Below are 23,682 nucleotides of genomic sequence, written 5' to 3' on the forward strand. Positions count from 1 at the left end.
GTTACCTACTTCAGCGACCTGGTATTGCATTCTGAAAGAACTGCGAAGAGTTAATATTATGACTAATAATTATTACAGTTCTCCCATATTAATAATGCGCATGCAAATCTTCGCAAACTGTCGTATTCCCGGAAACACCCGAATCAGTGCCTTAAACAAAGCACTTGCATTTTGATCCTTGTTCGAAAGAAATAGTAGTCAATATCATGTGACACATAATCGAAAACAATTTGGGCGGTCGGTGGCTGTCACCGATCAGTCAAGGGTCTCAAGGTCAAGATCAATATTACTTTTGTGGAATTATAAAGAGCTGCAATTACACATCGTTCTTGTTATTTTTTTCAAATGTGAATTTAATTTAAACTTTAATTATTTTTGACGATGCCATATTATGAGGCACATTTAAGAATAAAATATGCGTCACATTGATAGACTTCACTTTGCCAATAAAGGCACACCCAAAAGACCAAGTTTGTAATTGTAATATTATTGTGAATGATCAGCGCTGTAAATACTTTTGAACTGAGATTTTAATGTAAACATTTTTATTAATGTGAAATAATCAGTGCCGTAAATACTTTTGAACTGAGATTTCAATTTTTTTATATAAACCTGTGTTTGAAATCCATTTCTCCTTATAATATAAACCTTGTGTTATTGAAACCTTCTTTCATCCATCTTTACATTCTTTACATCAGCTTCAGTAAGACACTTGAAGAGTACCTACTGTAACATTTTAGAAGTAAATTTTAATATTATGGAATATTATGAATTATCGAATCAAATTTCGTTACTGATAAATCAATTATCTCTTTTAGCACCAATTACATAATTCTACTAAAATTTCATGAAGAAAATGCACTTAACCACTCTAAATACATAATAGTTTTCTAACGCTCGGGAATACGACCGTTGCCGAACAATGACGAAGATTTCTATGTACATTATCAATTTTGGGGAACTGTACTTATTTAGAAAGTTTTCAGCAAACTCTAATAAATCAAGCAGCTACCATGTCACCGCTGCCCGGTTATAACTCTGTACTAGCTTAGTAGATATATATACCAGTTTTAGCCTTCAGCTAGAGGCCAGAGAGCTCCTAAATGAGATGCGAGTACGAGCATGACACAAGTAATTTTTTTTTTTATTTTATTTTATTTTTTACTTGGTAACTAGTTACGTAACTAACTGAAAGATCCATAAAACAGTTGAGGATTACTCAAAATATAATTGTGAAAACGGCACGTCTGCATCTTAACCAGTCAGTCTAAGTAGTTTCAGCAGATACAGTGTTGAAAAATAGTTATGAAACGTTTGCGCCAGAATCGAATTAAAAATACATTTTCATTAGAGAAGCCGTTTAGGCGTGAATAGGTACTTTCACCCTTTGGATTGTGCTCCAAATGATGATCTTCGAAATTCATAGAAATTTAATGACGACTGCCATTGTTTATTATCTAGCCCCGTACATTGAGTAGGGCTGCGGCTACACGTGATGTGATACACAGTACACAGTAGGTATATGCATGTTCCCAGAATAGTGGAAGTTATAATTTTACCAAAAGGTAGTCGTCTCGTGCAAGAGCACCGTTACTCGATTTATTCGATACACAACTAGTAGACAGCTGCTGCGTAGGAGGTTCACGCATTTTTCAACAAAGAGCTCGGATACACACTCACAATCCACTGGGACATAAGGAAGACAGCTAATATGGTGCCACTCAGAAACCGCGATGACACTCCGATCATGATCACCCGACAGTAGGATCATAATAAATTCGGTAACTTGTGAAGCGGTATGGTATAGCAACAGCGACTTTCACGAAATCAGGAATTAGCTCAGTGCTTTTAGGTTGAACACTCGCCGGTGGGATTCACTTTGCTCACAGCCGAGAAAAGAAAAGACTCAAAGCTGGAATCTGCCGATGTGTCATGACACTTAAGATAGTGTCTGGGGGGGTCACTTTATATGACGAAAAACGAACTTTCAGTGCACTGCGGCGCGAGCCGCTCTATCTGTTTATATGTATTAAACGTGCCGATTGCACGACAGCTCTCGTTCGTTCGTTTCTCATCAGTATAGAGTAACGCTCCTGTACTTACCGTGCGTCACCATTCCCATGAGCAGTCCAATGATCTTAAGGCAGTTTAGAACAAAAGCTGCATTAGACAGTTTCTTCAGCAGAGACATTGAAATAAAAAATTGATTGCACAACTATCCCCAGGAGCAGTCTACAGGTCACTTTGGGCAGTTCAGAAGAAAGCTGCTTTATTAGAATACCCTACCTCAGCGGAGGCATCAAATTGAAGTGCTATAACCCTTTTAGAAGCGGTGCACGTTACCCGATTTGTCGTCAGCCATGCCGATGCGGCTACGGCGACTGCAGGTGGTTACTCAGGCTTCCTTGGTGGGCCCTTGTATGGCTAACATGACCAACCTTGGCAGTAAACGTTCGTCTGCATATGCCAAAATCACTGATGAATAGCGCACGTTACTCGATACCTTCTAAATAAGTCACTCATAATGATGGCTGATGATGATGATGACCGTACTAGCAATAGTGCAGGCGGTTCCGCTGAGCATAAAATCTCTTCCCAGACAGGGGGCGTTTGGATCTGGCAACCAGAACAGGAGTGCCAGGTGTGCGCAGCGATGCAGGTGGGACAACACAGCCGCCAGGGCAGGAGTGCATGGCTGGATCTATGCAGCGATGCAGGTAGCACAAACCGGTGGCCAGGGCCAGGACCGGGTGTACGCTGCGATGCAGGTGGCACAAAACGGTGGCCAGGGCCAGGACCGGGTGTACAGCCGCCAGGGCAGGAGTGCATGGCTGGGTCTATGCAGCGATGCAGGTACCACAAACCGGTGGCCAGGGCCAGGACCGGGTTTACGCTGCGATGCAGGTGGCACGAGACGGCGGCCAGCGCAGGACACAGGGCCGGGTGTATGCTGCGATGCAGGTGGCACGAACCGGTGGCCAGGGCAGGAGCGCAGGGCCGGGTGTACGCTGCGATGCAGGTGCCACAAGACGGCGGCCAGCGCAGCACAGGGCCGGGTGCAGGTTACACGAAACTTCAATTTCACCGAATCACATTACTCGCCGCACATGCCACAATGTCCCAACATACTGAAACTCGGAGCCACGTGCTTCCTGTAAAAAATCCTATGACGTTCCTGGAAAGCTCCTGTTTGTAAAGCCTTACATAAGCTATAATCAAGTGCATTATTGTAATAGCAAAGTTTTTATCAACTGTTTTCTAAAAATATTAGAAATTGAGGGTAGAAAAATATATTTTTATTATTTTTTCCTGTATAAAATTAACATATGCTTTACTTAAAGCGGTAATTAATGTAAGTATCTAGCTCAAGCGCCACTAGTAGGACCGGAATATGTGATCAATCATGACCACGACTATTGAATCGGACCCTACTGCGTGGGATAAAAACCCCAAGCGCCGGAGCATTATGACCAGTGGCTGAGCTTTTAAAAGCAGTAAATAATAGCATTTTACTCACGGCTTATCAACTCAAACCTTCGTTGCGAAATCCTCAGCAATGGCTGCGTGCGCAGCAGCCGGCAAGCCCCGCGCCGCCTGGTCCGCATCACGCTACAGCTCCCGGCAGCGAGGACTCCGCAAATTCAATATTATATTTTTCCCCGTCGGAGCGAAGCCGACGAGAACCGTGGCTACATTGAGCCATTTTGCCGAAGTGTTCACTTCAAAAATCAAAAACCAACTGAGGCGCGCGGGCGACTCACTCTATTTATATAGGCACCCGCACCTTGCAAATTAAAGGTGGAGAGAAAAATGGACTTTATTTAACTGTCACTGTGACCCTTATGATGCCGAACACGGAGAAAGTCGAAACGCCATATCTCACAATGTTTAACTAGGTTTCAGATAGGCTCAGACTACATAATAATAAATGATTGATTATATATAATCAATGAATACATGACACTGTTCTGTAAAAACAGGTAAAAACGGAGTAAGTATTAAAACTACATCATTATTTTTGTAGTTCATAACATAATATATCTGTAACTAATATTCTTCTTTCTCTTATTGGCTTTTGGGAAGGAAAGGATGGCAGAATAAAATAACATATTGCGTATTTTTCCAATTTATTACGTCAACACAGTTTGACACTTATTACATTATGGAAATCTCAATGTTCCTGTTCATTTCAAACATTATAAATCTAGCAAATTCATATCCTCATCATGTCCTCTCGAGCTCACCATACAAAAATAAGACTACAGGTTTTATACATAAAATCACGCTTCTCCGTCGAAAAATGTGATGAAAGAAAACTCATTTTTCAATATCGGACAGTTCATAAAAAACATGATCTAAAATAATTATCAGCAAAATCACATTTCTGGACGAAAATTCGTATGGAAAATCTACAACATAACAACTAAAATGTTTTGTAGAACTAAACTTATACACAGACCGAAACAAAAAAGTTTGTTCGCTACAAAATAAAATTCGGATTCACACAAATAAAGCTACATTTAAAAGGTACCGTAAAAAATGATAATAAAAAATATATTTAACTTCCCATAGTCCATCACAACCTTGCTATACTGATCACAGCTTTACTTTACTACTTGATACATCACTATGTCATAGATCTATCGATGATATAAATGTATGCGTTCATTGATGGTACTTAAGACTCATACTCATAGGTACCAGATACATATGGTTTTTCCATGTATAAATAAACAATGGATCCAAAGGAACACATCTCTCGTCATATTTTTGATATCGATAGTAGGTACAATTTTGTACTGGACGTATAGTACAAGTGTGCTAGTTTGCCGAAAACTATAAAAGTTTACGTTTTCTCGCATATAAGTCTCTCGAAACTATCATGAATCTTGTATGTAGGTATATTATGCCAGAAGAAAATCTAAACTTTTATCGTTTTCGTAAATTGCAAAACCGTACTAGAGGCCCGACAGTAGATGAAACAATATTCCTTACTGAGTTTCGTAAGGGAGAACATTTTATCACGTACGCTTAATCCGTTCACATCAATTACAATTTAAGATAATTTTATCAACACGACGTATACGCTATAGAAAGAGTAAAGGAAAGAACGTTTTTGAACGGCCTATTTCACTGGAAATTCAACTTAAAATTCGCTGCTAAAGCGTCTGAATAAATGGCTGAAATGCATTATTTGTGCGCGCATATTACGTACATACATAACTTATTTTAACTGATCATTTCACTATTTAAGGACTTACACAAAGTTAGAAATAATATGACAGCGCATCGCACTTTGTTTTAATGAAAATAAAGCTTATGTGTAAAGCAGGATTAAGACTAGCAAATAAAAGAACAGAGGGCCCAGTGGAGGTTTGAGAGCCTGGTATAAGTTTTTCCTAACCGATCGAGCAGTGAAAATAGGCTCAAAAATGTATGGCGCGGAGCTAGTGCAGCGCTAGTGGAGACTCTCGCGCGCCATACAAATCCGCGTTTAATCGTCACTACATGACCGGTGTATAAACTCGCACTCCCTATGCTGAAAACTGATATTAATATGAACATCATGCAGAGGTTTGCTTACCAAAGCATTCAAAGCACACGGTTGCACGAGTAGATTTCTGAATTTTTATTGCTAGTTTAAACCTCTTTAATGTTACAATATTCTGTGCTTAGGAGACATTGCTATTATGCTATTGTAATTTATGTGAATTTAATATTATGGAATGACTTATATTTATCTTTTTTTATTATTACGAGCAAACACTACATCTAAATGAATGAAATTGGTATGAATCTATTTACAGGGAAGGACTATTTTGAGTCTCATACTAAGGGACAAAGATCAGACATCTAAAATATTGTTTTCACTGTTATTATTAGAATAATTAACTGTAATAATTGAATAAAATAATGAAAGAAGCACCTGTGGAGGTAGAACGAACACAATGTTATTAGTAAAGCGGAAGTAATACATTTTTTATTTTAATTTATCCAGTTTAAGTTAAGTTTCATTTTAATCTTTTTAGACATGCGACGGGTGAGATAAAATTGGCATACAGAATTTGATTCTCGTACACTTTTCATTTACCTATTCAAATCAGTAATCATTATCTACTATATATAGTTTATTTCAAATAGGATTACCAATACTGAATACTGACACTCTTGTTCGTGTAGGCCTGTCTCTATTGGTCCATATTATTCAAATGAAGTGTTTTGACTACTGCTATTTGGAATTAAGTATGGTTTACAAGAAAAAATACTTATACACTATACGCTCTGCCTAGAAAAGTTAGGTTAGGCCGTAATGTATCATTTCCATTTTTGCAGATTGCTTTAGCGACAGCATTTAAAATAACTGTAAACTAAGTTAAGGCAGACGGTAATCTCATTTTATGAGTATAGATGTTATAGCCCAGCCTTGTATGACAGAAACTATACATTTTTGAGGATCAATCTTACAGCTTTATTTATACATAATACATAATGCACATAAACCTGAGATAGTAAGTAATTCATGATACTCAAGAGTTTAAAATATTAAAGTCGCATGTCTTAGTTAATACACTTTTATCGTCTTAGATTAAACCTATGGCATCCATGTTTTTTAAACCTAGCGTATTATTATAACATTCATTTATGTTAAGGTCCACGTCTAACATCTAATAATAATAATAAGTATAAGTATGTATGGATGTATTGACACTCTTCCACACAAAATATATATCATTGACGTTATAGTTAATTTAAACAATTAATTAGGTAGGTACTCGAAGTAGATTTCTGAATTAAATATGTACCAATTTTTTTAGGGATGTAGACTAGTAACTCTAGACTATGGCCATTTAAGACATTCATGGACTTTGTTAAAAAATGCAATTATCATAACGTAAACCTTATAGATACGATTATAATTATAACCTGCAAATTGCAATCAACACAATTTCAAAATATAAATGTCGCAGACATCTGGTTGAATCTCCTTTTTGGTTGAATCACTAGCCTGTTCATTGGATGGCGCTACTCAATTGTATGACTAGACCGAACGTTGATTGTACAAGAGTCACAAAACGTCCAACCCTAGTTAGCTGACTTAAAATCAGTCAGGTGGTGAATAAAACAAATGTGGCGTCTAACAGCTAACAGCTGTCACAAAAAGCACCTATATTGTTAGTTTTTTGCAAATAAATTAGCTTTAAAGTGCGTTATCTGTGTTAAAATAGTGTGACAACATGGATTTACCTATTATTACGCCGCGGGCGGATAGTTTCAAAGAAAAAATTGTGGCGAAACTGCATAATTATGAACAACGATATGAAGGTACGTTTATTGTTATTGTTTAGTTAATTTGTGAGATAAGAGTTTTGTAACATAGTATTTTTGTTGACTCTTGTCTGGTCATGTTCACCCTAACCAGACATTACAAAGTTGCTATACTATATCCCGCATTCAACGACTGCGCTGAATGACGTTCAGTCAAGACGTCGAACGTTACAATCAACGACTTGACGAGTTGTCCTTTAGTCATACAAATGAATAGCGCCATCCAATGAACGGGCTAGTGGTTCAATCAAAAAGGAGATTAAACCAGATGCCTGCGACATAAATATTATGTACTCCACAATACATTAAAATGGAATGAATGTCAATACTTCAGTAAAGCGTTTTTATACAAGCAATGTCGAATCTTAACAACGATAAGGTAAACTTGATCTTATGATAAGTAACTTCAACCGAAATATGATTAAAAGTAGGACAAAATATTTAATTTGCATAGACTGCTCGATGTTAATTTCGAAATTTTGGTTTGATTATGGTGACTGTAAACAAAAATGTTCTTATTCTTATGAAAAATTGCGTTTCGATCAATATTATGTCAATTGGATAAAGTAAATTCTGGGCTTACTTTTACAAGTTTCGGTTGTAGCCTTTAAAAATAAAATGTACAGTATTAGAGTACCTTCACTAGCGCTTGCTGGTATCTGAAAGAGAAAATACGTGGATTAGGTAACTGGGAGTATTGTAACGCTGTTTTAGGGCGCGGCGCCATTGGTGCGTTGCGACGTCGCTGCCATATATTTTTGGGACCTTTGGATCGTTCCTTTGGGACGAGACGCGACGCAACGTAGCACAACGCACCAATGGGTCCCCAAACTTAGATATGGTACACAATACCTTATTTCAATATGCCTTAATAGGCAGCAGATATCAAGAGATAAATTTATTATGAAAAAACTCTGTAAACTATTACGGGTTTAATAGTTGGCATTAAACTATGAAAGTTTGCGTTTTCTCGCATACATAGTGGCGCCTCTAGCGAAAACCACTAAGAAACCTTTGGCAGAAGGTACACCGAAGACAAAAGAAAAGTCTTTAAGTCCCAATGGAGTGTGTCAAGGCCAAGACGACGCCATCAGACTATAATAAATTTTCGCTGCATCTTATTAAAAGCGAAGTTCCACTACAGAACTATTCAGTAATCTGTGTCACAGCCAGGGTATCGATCAGCCCTAGTGCTCCTTACTGTAGTGCGGTCAGCCCGCGTGGCCGGTACTGTACCTGTGTGGAACTCGGCCCGGTACTGTACCTGTGTGGAACTCGGCCCGGTACTGTACCTGTGTGGAACTCGGCCCGGTACTGTACCTGTGTGGAACTCGGCCCGGTACTGTACCTGTGTGGAACTCGGCCGGTACTGTACCTGTGTGGAACTCGGCCCGGTACTGTACCTGTGTGGAACTCGGCCAGACAGAGCGCGCAGGACCACGAGCCCTCGGGCGGCAGTACATGTGCTCGGTACTGTAGGGCGGTCAGCCCGCGTGGCCGGTACTGTACCTGTGTGGAACTCGGCCGGTACTGTACCTGTGTGGAACTCGGCCAGACAGAGCGCGCAGGACCACGAGCCCTCGGGCGGCAGTACATGTGCTAGTGCGGTCAGCCCGCGTGCCCCGTACTGTAGTGCGGTCAGTCCCCGTGGCCCGGTACTGTACCTGTGTGGAACTCGGCCAGGCAGAGCGCGCAGGACCACGAGCCCTCGGGCGGCGCGTGCAGCGGCGGCGCCAGGCAGTACATGTGGTAGCCGCGGTCGCAGTCGTCGCAGAATAGCAGCTGGTCCTGGTGGGGAGACGGGTTCATAAGTATTGCGGATTAAGTTTATAATGACTGCAAAAATACACTTTTCATAATATTTTGAATGATTGACTTTAATTAGAATACCTATTGATTTGACTCTACTATTCATCAGAGTTTCGAAAAAGGGTATAGTAAGGTAGGGTAAGTCGAAAGAGGGTGAAGGGTCTTTTAGGGAGAAATGAAGCAACATCATCAGAAAAAGTGACTCAGAAACTCATTTTGAACAACTTTTGTTCCAGTTACTGTGAAAATGTTTATTGTTCATACAATTTTTTTTAGTCATGTAACTTCAAAAAACATATTCAAGTAAGTATTTTTAAACTCGTGGACCACCCTCTTTCGGTTTAGTACACCACTTTTACCACCCTACAGACACAAATAGCTACAACACTCACGTCGTTGTCGCTGGTGCCGCACACGGAGCAGCACTTGCACTCGATGCACTGCCAGCGGTACTTGCGCACCGACACGATCATGTTCACCGTGAACTGCAGGCACGTGGGGTGCCCTGGGGAGTGTAGGTGCACAGTTAGTAGTGTAGGAGCATAGACAGGTGATGTGGTAGTCCGCAGATAAAGAAATAATGTGAAAGCGCAAGATAAGTCGGAAGGAGACAGACGGAGCAAGACATGGCATTGGTCCAACCGGCATTTTAAAATTATTTTTTTATTTGCGGTTTTTTATAGCTTAGTCTCTGACATCAAATGAGAAAAAAAGCGTAAAGAAAAATCAGACAAAGTTATTAAGCTATTTACATATTTGCTTCATCGCACACTGCGTGCGAAGAAGCGAAATTTTAAAGATTTACACCATAAATTCTTGATAATGATATTGTTTTATATTTAATTGTATTTCACATATTGTAAGGCACACGATTATCTTACCTCAGAGCGATATCCGTTTCGTTTCTTCTTAAAAACATTCAATCAATTTTAAACTTTAAATTCAATTAAAATCAAATATCAGGGGTCGATATAGTGTGCCGAACAATAGTGAAAATAACAGACAAACGACGACTTAATGACACATATTAATAAGACTTATCATTAGTTTGTACATAAAGTATGGAAGTGCATATATTCACTATTCTTCAGCACATGAAATCAAAAACGTTTGACTGAGTACAATCATGCATTTAATATATTATCACGATATACAAAAGTAAATAAAAAAAAACACTATTTCAATGTAAATAACGTGCTTACTCTAATACAACATTGTATGTTCGTTTCTATGTATTTGGAATCGCGAAATGCACTTCCCTACTTTACATAAGAGAAAAATATTTAAAATTAATATTGAGATGAAAATAACAATAATAAACTGAAATGATCACTGCCGAGCAAATAAATAACACAATTATATTAAATGATTATCATTTCATGATAAAGTGTATATTTTTTTTGCTCTGCAGTATAACTTTCAAATCATTGCACTGTATATAATATAAGGCACATACTATACAGCAGATGTAAGAATATATCACTTTAAATTAACAAAATTTATTTATAATGTAAAACAAGAAAACATTCTGAATTTCAACTAAATAAATCCATATTATACATTTTGTATGTTAAAATACTTAAAATTAATAGAGAAAGAGAAAAATTATTCAATTTGTCATTTATGTACCTATGTGAATAAAGTAATATATTTGGATAATAAAAATTAACAACTATATAAATATTACTCTTACAATATAAATAGTTTTATAAAATATGTTCTACACGGGAAAAGCGTTCATTACATGCAAAATGCACCAAACCCGATTCATATCCAAATGCAAAAAGCGTTATCACTTTCAAAGTTAGCGTTTATTCAAGCTGTGGAGTATCCATAATCAGAAAATAAATGGTGACAATCTATCGTAGATCTGCCTCGTCAGCATGATATTAGTATTTTAACAATTTATTTATAAACAGTGTGTAACTGTAAATACACTTATAAATGTGGTCGAGCCATGAAACAAGATTCAACAAAAAAACATTATGTTAGAAGACATACCATTGTGCCACCATTTATTAACAGATCTAACTCACTTATTGTATCTATGAAAATGTACTTATGTTTTTTTATGCCTTTTGTCGTGCAGAACATATTGGCATCTACTGCGTCGAACTAATAACATACATATTATCCGCAATAAAAACTACAAGCTTATCACTAGAGGAATGATATAATTCATACACGTCCAAATAACAATCAATATAGATCTTTAAGTATGTATATAGAATAATGTATATAACATAATATTCTAATATATTATCTTTGGAATATAATGTAAATTTTGGTCTACGTCTTAGTAAATCGATAAAGGGTAAATTAAGGCACCAAACAAGCTCATTACCTATCTATACTTTTTTCTAGTCAAAATACTACGAATAGTTAGAATGTAACAAAAAACCAACGTATGTAAGTATATCTCATCAAACAAAACTGACAAAGCGTAGGTACTCATAAATTAATTATGTAGGTAACAGACACAAGCTTAAGTTTCACTAATTGCTTAATATTATATTATAAGGCATGTATCCAAGCTATACGCTTTAATCAAACCGGTACCATTCAAGCGAATAAATATTCAAATTCATTAAAAAACATTATACAAGATTGACACTAGATTCATATAGGCTGGCGAATATTAAAAGGGTTGTCAAAACACTACACAACATTGGCCCATACGGCGGGCGGGAGAGGTCTATGTCCAACTGTGGCCGATTGCAGGCTGATGATGATGGCTCATATAACCTTAAATTTTTCCCCTTTCGAGAATGAATTTTGATATGCAAACGGTATGCTCATTTCGATTCGGGATATGTTAATTATTCCAGCATAAATGAATAGGATTTGGTATTAAAATACTATTGTCAGTAGTCTAGAACATGGTATGAGGACAAGCCGTAAATTATAAGATATACTATGAAATTTGACTAATCTTTTAAATGTAAACGCGTAGACACTAAAGAGGAATAGGTACTTTCAGCTACTTCTGAAGGATACCTTATCAGAAAAAATGTTTAGGTTCAGATTTTTCCCCATGTGTTACCTACGTACAGAATTGGCATCGCATTACTAAACAATAATGTTGTTTGGCATGTGACTAGATAGCTATATAGCGGAATTTGATTGCAATGGCGTGTTTGGTCAAAGCTACTTTATTGAACTAACTATATGTTATATTTTTTAAGTGCTATGCCTAAGCGAAGACAGATTATTTAAGAATGATGGCTGTCTTTTATTAGATCAACCTAATCAAGATGACTTGTCATAATGTCACATAGTATCATGACTCAAGATCGGAAGATAGCTTATCAATAAATTGGTCATATCTAGGTAAAAAAACTACATTCAATGGTCATAATGGTAGACTAAACTCTGAAATACAATAAAAATAATTTGGCATCCCTCTGACATAGAATAGGGTAAACAAAATGGCTTTAGCAGCCATATTTTTAAACTAGAATCATTTGGCTGACATCCATTCAACACCTAACATTATTAAGTTCAAACATTAACATAACTATAAATAGAAACTATTCGACAAAAAGTTTTCTAACATAAAATTTCTGGAATGTTCGGGTAAAATCAATACCTTTTTTCTTTACTTCAAAAAAAACTTTGGTTGTAAAATCCAAACACCAATCCGTGGTGCGAGAAGCAATAAACTTTGTGACTTATCATAACAAACGAAAACCTACGCTAACGTATACAGAACAACCCCCTTATTCACTCAAGTTCAATAGCTAAAACGTTCTGTAACTTTACTATGAATAAAGGGGTAAGTATCTATTCCTTAATCATCGCCGACGCCATTGCAAGACTTGTCTGGACTAGACGACGGCGGCGACATAGGATACTCGCCATAGACTATATCGTTCTCCAACAACTTAGTCTGTGTAGCGAAGCTATCAAAGTCATCCGCCGGGTACGACATAGACGGCAGTATTTCAACTAAGCCGTTGACTTTGATGGAGTTTTGGTGTTTTTCGCAGAGGCGGGGGTGGTGGGGGCACCGGCCGCGACGTGGGGGCCTCCCGCGGCGCTTACCTGAGCGGCCGCAGTCCGAGCAGCTCACCAGCTGTTCTGGCGTGAAGGTCTTCTTGTTCTCGCGGTCGTCGCCGAGGCAGAAGTCGCAGTATGGTGACGGCGATGCCTGTAAGAGATTGGTTTATGAGTTATTCTGTGCAAGCCTCCCTTGGCTTTTAACCTCTAGAATGCCGTGTGCCAGATCTGTCCCAACCCCCCTTGTCTGCCTAGTGACAGATCTGTCCCAAAAGCACTTCATCGCGATTTTTGTGATTTTAGTTATTAATTACCACGAAATAGAGTATGAAATCACCTGTAATTTATTCTATATGAATGAAACAACCATCGACAACATTCATTGAGTCAAAAACTTCACTTGTTTACTAGTAGCGCGAAATTCAAATTTTGGTATCTCGAACACTCCATGTACTCGCCACTGTTGCTAATAAAATAGTGATTTCGTATGGAAAAAACGTCAAAAGGTGTGTAAATACTATGTTTTCTTGTTATTTATTCAATTTTGAAGGTATAGTGATAAATCAATAATATAAAAAAATACAAAAAATGTAGTTTTTATCGATCTAAAATTGTACCGGATTATTGCCTGAAGGGTGTGTAACTTTCTAAACTGTTTTCTAGTCTTTTATGTAAAAACATCAATAAATTATTTATTTCATTTATAAAGATAATTTTATTGATAATACATATTTATATCGGTTTATTCAATAAATAGCCAAAATATTAGAGAAAATCTATATTTATCAAGGTGCATCCAAAATTCACACACACACATACGCAAACAAATTGGCCACCGCTCGTGTGTGTACACGAAGTGCGTTGGGTTGTTATACAGCGTGTTTTATTTTTTAGGATCTTCGCTCTAGTGAACGTGAAGTTAAGGCTCTTTAGAATGATGTCGGTGTGTAGATGAGTCTGAGAGGGTGATCACCTGTCCTATTTATATAAATAAATATATCTATTTATATATGTATATTTGTGTATATTTGTATATTTGTGGAAAGTAGGTTAACAAATAACTAAATATGATTCAGTAAGTAACTTACTTTTAAGTTTTTATAATTTAGTATGCTAAAATACGAAACATTATAAAAATATTATCATTCATGTTTTATTTCATCAAAAGTGAACACCCTTGATTTGGGACAGATCTGTCACACGGCGCACTGGAGCAAGCTCTTGTCACGCACACATGCACATGTACAGAAAATGGAGTCTTTTGAAATAAAGCAAATTATAATCAGTTTTCAAAATGTAAATTATGAATCTATTTACTCTAGAGTTTATATTTTATTGATATCAGTTGATAGCTATATAATCTCTTCAAGTAATAAATATAAAAAAAACCTGGATTGAAACTAAAATTATATTGAAATAGAGGTATTTTTCTGTGATGGGTGCAGTTTCAAGTAAAAATCTGTAATCAATGACCTATAGAAATCAAATAAAACAATTATAACCAATAAAATTCATTGTAACACGTTCATTAGCTATCTAACAATAAATTACAATCGATACATTATTGAGTACCAAACAATAATACCCAAATATTCATATAAATGTGATTCCCGCGCGGGCGCTCTCTACTGTCAAAAAGCGCCGGCAGACGGCAGTTACATGTGTGCGCGGCCGTTCGGCATAGGAAAGGTTAAAGGGTTTCCTAGATAAATAGTAACCAATAGCACGCGGGGATAATGTAGCGGGCAAGTATTCTACAACAGTAACATAAACTGAGGGTTAAAGACATCCTTTTCCTGCCAGAGCTTCTTCTTAGCGTCTCGGTGACAAGAACTAGAGCTAGCTTTGGTCACCATGGTGAAAGGATTGGCCAGTCAGATTAGCGTCGATCTCACGAGGACATTCTCTCGTGCTCCTGGCAGTTAAAATCTGGCTATTGTTATTCTCTAGAGAAGGGCTTATAACAATGAGCTTCCTACCTTATTACCACCACCAGCGGCAGGCGGTTTAGCCACACCAGGCTCACTGGGCTCGGGGGCTCTCGGCACGAGCGGGGCCGTGGCCGAGTCGGAGGACGATGTGTCGGCGGAGGCGGGGCGCGGCGGCGGCGAGGGCCGGCGCGGGGGCGGCGCGGGGGCCGGGGCGGGGGTGCCGGGGGCGGCTGCGGCTCCCGTTGTTGTTGTTGCTAGGGGAGGATGTGGTGGTTAGTTTGGTGTTACGATGATAAAAGGAATTCGGATTAATTTGGAAGGTTTTATAGATTTATTGGTCATGCTCCGATGGTCAAAGGAGTGTCCTTTCGCCTAAGACACACTAAGGGGATGAAATTTCTTCTTGGGATTTTAGTGATACAAATAATCACTGTATGAACAGACAGTCTTGTGTACTGAGCACACATTGGACATTGCAATGAGCTCCTGCACAAGAGTGATCTGAAGGTTCTTCTTATCGTGTCTGTGACAAACACAAGAGCTGGACGAAATTATAACTGATGGCGACAGTCCTGTAGCTAAAAAATCAACAACTCACCTGCAGCAGGCTTGTTCAAGAAGGTGACATAGCTGTCCTGGTACTCGTGCTGCGCGGGCGGCGTGGGGGCCCCCGCGCGCGAGTCGCGCGAGTCCCCGTCGGAGCCCCCGCCGCCCTCCTTGTGCGTGTGCGTGTAGTGGTACGTCAGCCCCGGCCGCGTCTTGTACTTGGCGCCGCACACTGCGAGTGGAAATTTAAGGTGAATATGGAGGAAGAAAGAAAAGGAATAAAGGATACAAAAATATTGGTCACGGCTCCAATTGTAATAGGCCCACTTTTTGTCTTTCATTCTTTAGTAAATAGAATATCTAAGTGTGCTATATTGTACATGTTTAACAGTTATTGATATGTTAAAATGCTAGGTCTCTTGATATATTTCATAAGGAATTGAACGTAATATAGTCTTACTTACCGTCGGTGGTGCCTCCCCACTGCTTTAAATCACTTTTATGTCGTCAAAAAGATCGATAATAATTCATAATTTCAATAGAAATATTAAGTTTTTTACTAACTGGGAATAGGGATATGACGTCATCAGAACAGAGCATAGGAGGCACCACGACGGCTCGGCAGTTTTTACAAAAACAAAACAAATATTCCGAAAAAAACAATCCGTTAATTTTCCGTCATCAATCAACAACTTTACGGACACAGAGCAAAGTTTAAGAACACTCTTTTGTTTTCCTTTTTCTAATCTGTGAATCTAGACTTTTCACCAGTCAGGCACGCAGGATTTCGAAAATCGTACATGCATAAAGTCGCATCAAGAAGTTTTGTTCTTTTTTTGTAAGTGGCAAGGAGTTTGGTGTTCTTAGAGTTTGCAATGTGGGTTTGCCGGTCCGTCGTGCGTGGCCTATGGTCGGTTCTAACGGGCGCAATGCTGGTTTCTTTGATTGATGACCTCAAATCAATGGATCTGCTTTTCGTATTGAAGCTAGAAAACAAAGCAATAAATTTGGTAGAAATTTAAATTTTGATATACTGTGTCTCACAAAACCTTACCGACTATTATAAAGTTTTTATTATTTCATATTTTAAACACAGTGTATCAAATTAGTTTTTGATCCAAAATGGTGTCCAATCAAAATGTTGAAACAAATATCAGAGCTACGCTGTATACTTTTATTTCTTATTCAACATAAATATTTTTTGTTTTATTTTTGTATAAATTCAATAACAATCTTTGGGTGCTAATAATAGTTTGGATCTAAGAATAATTATTTCTAAATAATCTAAGTCCCTTATTTTATAGGTTGGTGCGTAGGTGGCTTACTTATTTTTTCTCTAATGTCTTCTATAATAATCCCCAAATTTCAGGGGTGCATGACATCAATCAGCAACTGACAGTAAGGAAGTGACAGAAAAACTTTTAGGTGGAATTTCACCAAACGCACATTATAACAACCCCACGCCAACGCGGCAGCAACTCTACTCACACTCCTTAAGTTTTTCTAGACATTTCGTGTACGATGCGTAGGCCACTCGTTGTACACTACTTTATAATATTTTTTTGAAATTAAACCTAGAACATATGACACAGGGCTTAAATATTAATGTCTAGCATAGAGTCGAGTCGCCGGTGAGTTGTTATAATGTGCGAAGACCTTAAATGTATTTAGTAGCCTGACAAACGTTGGCAGTTGGTACAAAATGTATTCAAAATTTGACTTAAATGCAATTTTAAATATGTTTAGCGTTTGGTAAAAGTGACCCTTAATCTCAATTATAGCTATAACGACAAGTCCATAAAATTTAACATAGTTTTGTTTATGTGCATTTGATCTTTATTAGTTTAATGTTTTTAAATTTAGGTTGTTTTTGTAAAAGCCACCAACACATCAGCCTAACATAAATTTCACTGCACATTTAAATAATATTAAAATGAGTGTCTTAACACACAATCCTAGAGTTAGCCCTAGTTTCACATATATTGAAAATCATGTGATTAAAATATATATTTTTGTAATCGCATAGGTATATAATATATGCTTCTAACTAGTTCTTACTTAGGCAGAATTTAGCAGAGTGTGTTTAGACAGTTACAATTACAATAAATAACATTACAAGATTAAATGAGAATCATGTTCACACAAATATTTTAAAATAATAATTACAAACGCATCAACGACATTGCAAATGTGCGTGCAACACAAACAATATTATTTTACATAATCAAGTGAAGTGTTTATCCAGTGTCAATTAAACTAAAAACTGGCAAAATTAATTGAGTTTCAATTTTCTAACTTCATCTGCCCGGCTGCACGATAGTAGATCGTAGTTACATAATTAACTCAAATTCATAGACCGTATTGTAAATTTACAACAAGTTTAAAATTGAATTGGACACGAGTTTCGGTTCTTTACGTCACTTTATTGTAAAGTGTGAAAAAGCTCTATGATTTTGGGGGTTAATATTTGAGGCTCATTATTGGTTTCACGTCAACACTTCAAAAATAGCGTTTTTACATTTCGCTCTTACAACCATACAAGCACGCTGATGTTAGAAATTCACAATAAATATAAACCGTTTGGCACATGCCTAAAAATATTTTAAACTACAACATAAATACAATTTTAGTCTATAAAAAGAATTATTATTATTCGGTAATTCAAAAGCAAAACCTTTAAGCTATCAGTTACTTGATTTGCCTAAAAGATCATAGATATAAAATGGGAGTAAAAATACTAATGCCGAGTTGCAGAAAGGCACTTTTCTTAATGTCGGCATTAAATCTGTGTCTGTCTTTTCTGTCCGTATACTGTCAAAGCAAGGCAGCAATACATTTGAGGTTGGCATAAGCTTAAAGTTCCTTTCAACAACTCAGAGTAAATACAATAATAAAGATGCGAATTTTGTAAGAAACCCGAGAAAAATAGGAAATAAATAACTATCACAGATAAATGAGTCATACTAAAGGCATTTTTTTTGCGGTTCTGAACGAAAAATGGAGTCTGAATCAGTTTTCTTTTGTTCTTCTTTGCAAATAGGTACTGAAGGTACTTTCTTCTTATGTTCGTAAAAGATGTGTCTAAATTTTAGAGAAAAATGCCTATAATCCATTTACACCAATAAAAATATGTTATAATGAATGATTTAGTGCACTAAAAGAACGCTAAAAGATAAAAATAAAAAAGCAACAAAACAATAATAAAATAAAAACATGACGATAAGTGAGTGATTTTATAAATTTGTGATGATTTATAATGAGTTTCATAAGACTTCATTTTAGAATATGTGTGTTGTGGTGGAATTACTGAAGAACGTGAAAGTCGTTACTGAAATATTATAAATATACAATAACAATAAATAAGTTATGTCAGAGTGCTGTACCGTCAAAAAATATTATATAAAGGGTCATACAATTCATACTACATATCACCATTGCTTTAACTCTGACACATATTAATGTTTTTTTTTATAAATTTATGAAAAAGTTTTAACGTTTTTAAAATAAATATGAATTATTGACATAATATGAAACCCTTCCTTCGTTGGAAGGAGACCCGTGCCCCAGCAGTAGAGGTGATGATGAATTATTTAGGTCTTCAGTAATCCCACATAATATACCCTAATGGAAGATATACCTCCTTATTGTTAACCTACGCATTATAGTAACAACACCCTCTAATATTATTGGTACAATTAACTCTGTGGCAGTGTTACATTCTTTTAATATCTATTAGTTTTATAAAATTGGTGTTTTCGTTCCTACCCTCACTCGACCGCGAATTTAGGATATTTTTTAAAATGTTAAATTAATTAATTACAATTTATATCAATAGTTCTAGCCACACAAAACTGCCAATTGATTTAATAATTATAATTTAAGCGAATAAAATATGTACACCTACGTAAATGCATGCGTTTAAAATTATATTTTAGGTATTCTAAATAAGTATTTTTTTTTGTATATAGCGTGCAAAATTTCCTATAAAAATCTGTCATTGTGTCTGGCTTTTTAGTATTCCAATAATTTTAGATTATTAACAACCAGTTTCTATCTTCTACTCAAATCTCAAAGGTTTTTTTTTTACATTCCTTGTATGAGTGAGGTATGTGTCCAAAATATGGACAATTGAAACTGGCTGGTGACGTGAGATACCGTTTTTACGATGCCAATAAGACAGTAAGTCACCCTATACTAATAACCGCATATATTGCATAAATCCAGCAATGCCCAGCTATTTTTATCCTAAACATAATGTACACTACAACGCAACTGGGTGCTATTGATGATTCTATCATATTCACGTTATACTATGTAAACTATAACGTTAAATTTTTGACCGGGGGGTCTAGTACAGGTTTGAAAGTTTGTCGAAAACTATAAAAGTTTCAGTTTTCTCGAATACTAAGTGGCGCCTCTAGCGGAAACTATCATGAAACTTTTGACTGATAATGTATGCAGATGACAGGAGAAAACGTAAACTTTTTAGTTTTCATAAATAGCAAATCCCGTACTAGAAGCCCTGACAAAAAATGGGTATTATTGGCTGATAGGACAGCAATTTAAAGGTACTATTTGACTGGTAAACGACATGAGGTCGCAGCAAACGACGTGTCGCAATTACACTACTAGTTTCTATGTATTTCTATGGGAATAATTGGCTAGACCTAATGCTTGGCGACAAGTCCATAGACTTACATAGAAACCAGTAAGTAGTTACATGAGTCGTCACTGCTGACAAGCGGAACCTAAATTCATACTATTTGTTTTGTCAAATTAAGCCATTCCAGTTGAAGATCTAAGGTGGATATTTCAGTCTATGGTGTAACTTAAATACCAAATTTTCTATATTTCTTTTTTCTACTTGTATTTCCACACGATATGTTTTGTTTATGTATGAATAAAATAACTAAATATATCAGACAATATTTCAATTTCTAAGCTTTCATAATATTTCTGCACAAACACAGTTTAGTAAAATTTCATCCTTTTGACTTATAAATAAACCTATATTTACCATAAAACTTATGTGATGCTTAAATATATTTTTATAATAATATTAGAGATATTATACAACTTACATTATTAGTTTAGATTAGCTAAATAAGCTCAGGTCTTTAGTTGAAAGTTGAAATTACTAATACATTTTATCAGATTATAGTTAAGCCTGCCGACATCCGACTCGTTTTTTGTATTTATGTTAAGGGAAAATAACTCCCTATTTTCTATTTTATCATAAAGCACATTCAATACTTTGGGATACGAATGTTGTCAAAAACTTAGGTAAATTACTATTGAGTTTAATTGTGACGAATAAATATTAACATCGCTAAACTTTACTAACCGGACCTGAGCTTTAAGGCAGTACCATCATTACACAGTGAACTTAGCCGCAGCACTACCGGCAACCAACCAATCAGATCTTGGACGTATCCGGCCAATCAGATCTACGCATTTATGTTTGCAGCCATTGCGGCTAAGTTCAGAGTGCTGTAGAGTGTTCTAGAAGATTAAACCTAGTGTTTCCTTCGTGAAGACTTACGTTCGCAGGCGTAGGGCTTCTCTCCTTCGCCAGGCACTTCGTAGGGTAGGGTCGCGCCCTGGTTGGCTCGTTTCCTCCCGCGGCCCTGTTGACAATATAATTCATTTATTAACCAGAAACTAATTCAATTTTAGATGTATTATATTATAAAGAAAATATTCCTTTTGATGAATCATATGGCTACCATGAAAAAGAGCAACCATAAACATACATACAACCAATAACGGTGGTTGTCACAATGCGTTGTATTTTACCCATAGCGCAGTACATACAGAAACGTATATGTAAAATCATTATTCAGATTACTGATATGAAAATGTATTATGTTTTCAGACACACAATGAGACGTCTGCCTCATGTGTAGGCCAAAGATTATCACTCAATCTTGTGCCAAAGTTATTGTTGTTCCCTTTCTGACAAAGACTTCTTTCAGGTGAAAACAGGGCATGCAAAATATTACTATTCCATTCTTTCCTGCTAAATTTTATATTAGTTTCAGAGATGAATTGAGGCAAACCTACACTACAGAATCAGTTTACTTTAAAGAACAGCTATTTATATGTCTACAAACATAATTTTCTAGTGTTATGAGACCTTACAATACATTTCATTTCCATTCTCCAAAGTTCTCCTCAATAAGACTATTTACTACTGTTTTATTTCATACAATACAGAATTATCTAAGGTTCAACATCCTTTCACATTTTCGTTGCACAGTGGCTAATCTAAAATTTTTGGGGAAATAAATTAAAAAAAAAAAATCTACTCACAGCACGGCCCCTCTTCGGGGTCCCTTCATCAACTGGAGCGGCACTCTTCCTGGTCCTGCCACCTCGCGAGCCCGGCCCGCTGGGGGTGGAGCCGCCCCGCTTCTTGCGTCTGTTGGCGTACGTGTCGTCATAGTAGTCCTCGTCCGACTCTGGGTCCGGTTCCTCGCCTGTCTCCATCTCTTCTATGGCCAGCTCGTCGTAGAACCATTCCTGGGAAGGTTTTAGGGGTAATGAGTTGTTATTTAGTTTGTTTTTATTAAACGATATTGTGTATAATAAAATCATGTCCATTCATTAAATTCATAAAAGTCTCTTTGAATAGCAGACTCTAAGGGATATTACAGTCAGCTAGTTGCCGGCGACTCAGTCCCTCTGCGACCAAAACAAAGGCAGGCGACCAAGTGCATAACACATTATTTAAACTAATGAAAGTCACAGTCACTGGTGACTCGGTCACCAGCAACTAGTTGTCAGTGCGTGGCCATCACTTCCATGTAGTAAGATTAAGTATTAGCAGCTAATTTACTCGTGATTTATTTCTTTTTATGCAACTGCCAACTGTAATCAAATGGATAGAATCTTAACTACATATCAATAGTTAGGCACAAGAAACATAAGTTTACCTTAGGATCATCTTTAACAGCAGCAGTCTGTGAGCCGTCCCTGCTGTCTTCAGCAGCAAGCGCCTCGGTGGGGATACCAGAACTGTTCTCCCCTTCGCCGATGGTGTCGTTGGGGTTGTCCACTCTGCTCCAGCCCCACCGGGTCGATGACACTGAGAGGTACTGCCGCCTGGCTTTCCGCCACCTAAAGCAAATTGAGGAATTTGTGGTGTTACATTCTTAGAACATAGAAGTTTTATACATATATCTTGAAAATGATAAAAACTTCAGTAACTAGATCCTCAAGGAAGATGCAACATGATATACATACATAGATTGATTACAACATCAATGTATATTTTCTTGTGTACTTATGTAGTAAATTGGGAAAATGGATGAGTTAAATATTAAAAGAAATACCTTTGTGATGGATATGAGTACACCTGTCCCTCTTTCAGTCCCGGCATGCGTTGCTTTTTCGTCATAAACAGATTGCAGTGGCTTTGTGCGACACCTGAAAACACAAAAAATGCTAACTGTATGGCAGCATCATCATAAAGTAAGGAATCGTGCATCTCTTTCGCACAGTATGGAAAATAGGACAACAGAATGAAACGCAAAATAGATGCTAAGGACGAAAGGAAATCGATAATTTACCGGTTTGGGTGTCGATGAACGGCATACGCATTCTCCTTTCCGCACATAGTCGAGAGTTAAACGTTGACGAGTTTTCTATGATTTCTTTGTAGCTTGGATCATTGAGAAAACTGAAAAGCGAACAACAAGGTGTCAACACTATCAAGTAGTTTTGATACTTTTCCAGTACATATTGATGTAAATTTTATTCACAACACTTTAGTATAAATAAATAACTATTTAAATCACACAATTAACCTTCTTACCTTTCTATTTTAGCTAAATTTGCAGGATTCACGACCTGAATCTCGGCGGCCGCCATTTTAGCAGACGCAACGCAAGACTGCATTCAAAAACCAATGTAAAATTGAGAACGTCTATCAATTTCATAATCAGACTGACAGTAGGACAGGTATTTACGTTTCACTGTTGTTAGACAAGGACAGCAAATAAATGTGGCAATTTTCTTTATTTTTATATGGTTTCGGAACGCAACCAGATATGGAACGCAAAATTAGTAT

At 37.0% G+C, this 23,682-nt stretch overlaps 1 protein-coding gene across 1 annotated transcript; it reads right to left on the minus strand.

The window, feature by feature from the left end:
- Positions 1 to 7,505: 7,505 nt before the first annotated feature.
- LOC105388869 (zinc finger protein ubi-d4) lies at positions 7,506 to 23,587 on the minus strand. Its single transcript, XM_038109373.2, has 12 exons — positions 23,428 to 23,587; positions 23,183 to 23,292; positions 22,946 to 23,039; positions 22,547 to 22,730; positions 21,924 to 22,133; positions 21,154 to 21,238; positions 15,664 to 15,843; positions 15,114 to 15,319; positions 13,180 to 13,285; positions 9,528 to 9,640; positions 8,991 to 9,114; positions 7,506 to 7,985 (listed from the first exon to the last, which is right to left on the minus strand). The coding sequence occupies exons 1-12, from the start codon at positions 23,508 to 23,510 to the stop codon at positions 7,969 to 7,971; spliced, it is 1,512 nt and encodes a 503-aa protein (XP_037965301.2). The 5' UTR covers positions 23,511 to 23,587; the 3' UTR covers positions 7,506 to 7,968.
- Positions 23,588 to 23,682: the final 95 nt, after the last annotated feature.

Source organism: Plutella xylostella, chromosome 20 (genome assembly GCF_932276165.1).
Source record: "Plutella xylostella chromosome 20, ilPluXylo3.1, whole genome shotgun sequence".
In the NCBI taxonomy this organism is placed as follows: Eukaryota; Metazoa; Arthropoda; class Insecta; order Lepidoptera; family Plutellidae; genus Plutella; species Plutella xylostella.

Coding starts and splice junctions, on each gene's coding strand:
- LOC105388869 (XM_038109373.2), bottom strand. CDS start 23,510: ATGCAGTCTTGCGTTGCGTCTGCTAAAATGGCGGCCGCCGAGATTCAG. Junction 22,731..22,945: donor TACTCATATCCATCACAAAG/GTATTTCTTTTA, acceptor AATTTGCTTTAG/GTGGCGGAAAGCCAGGCGGC. Junction 22,134..22,546: donor CTGTTAAAGATGATCCTAAG/GTAAACTTATGT, acceptor AAACCTTCCCAG/GAATGGTTCTACGACGAGCT.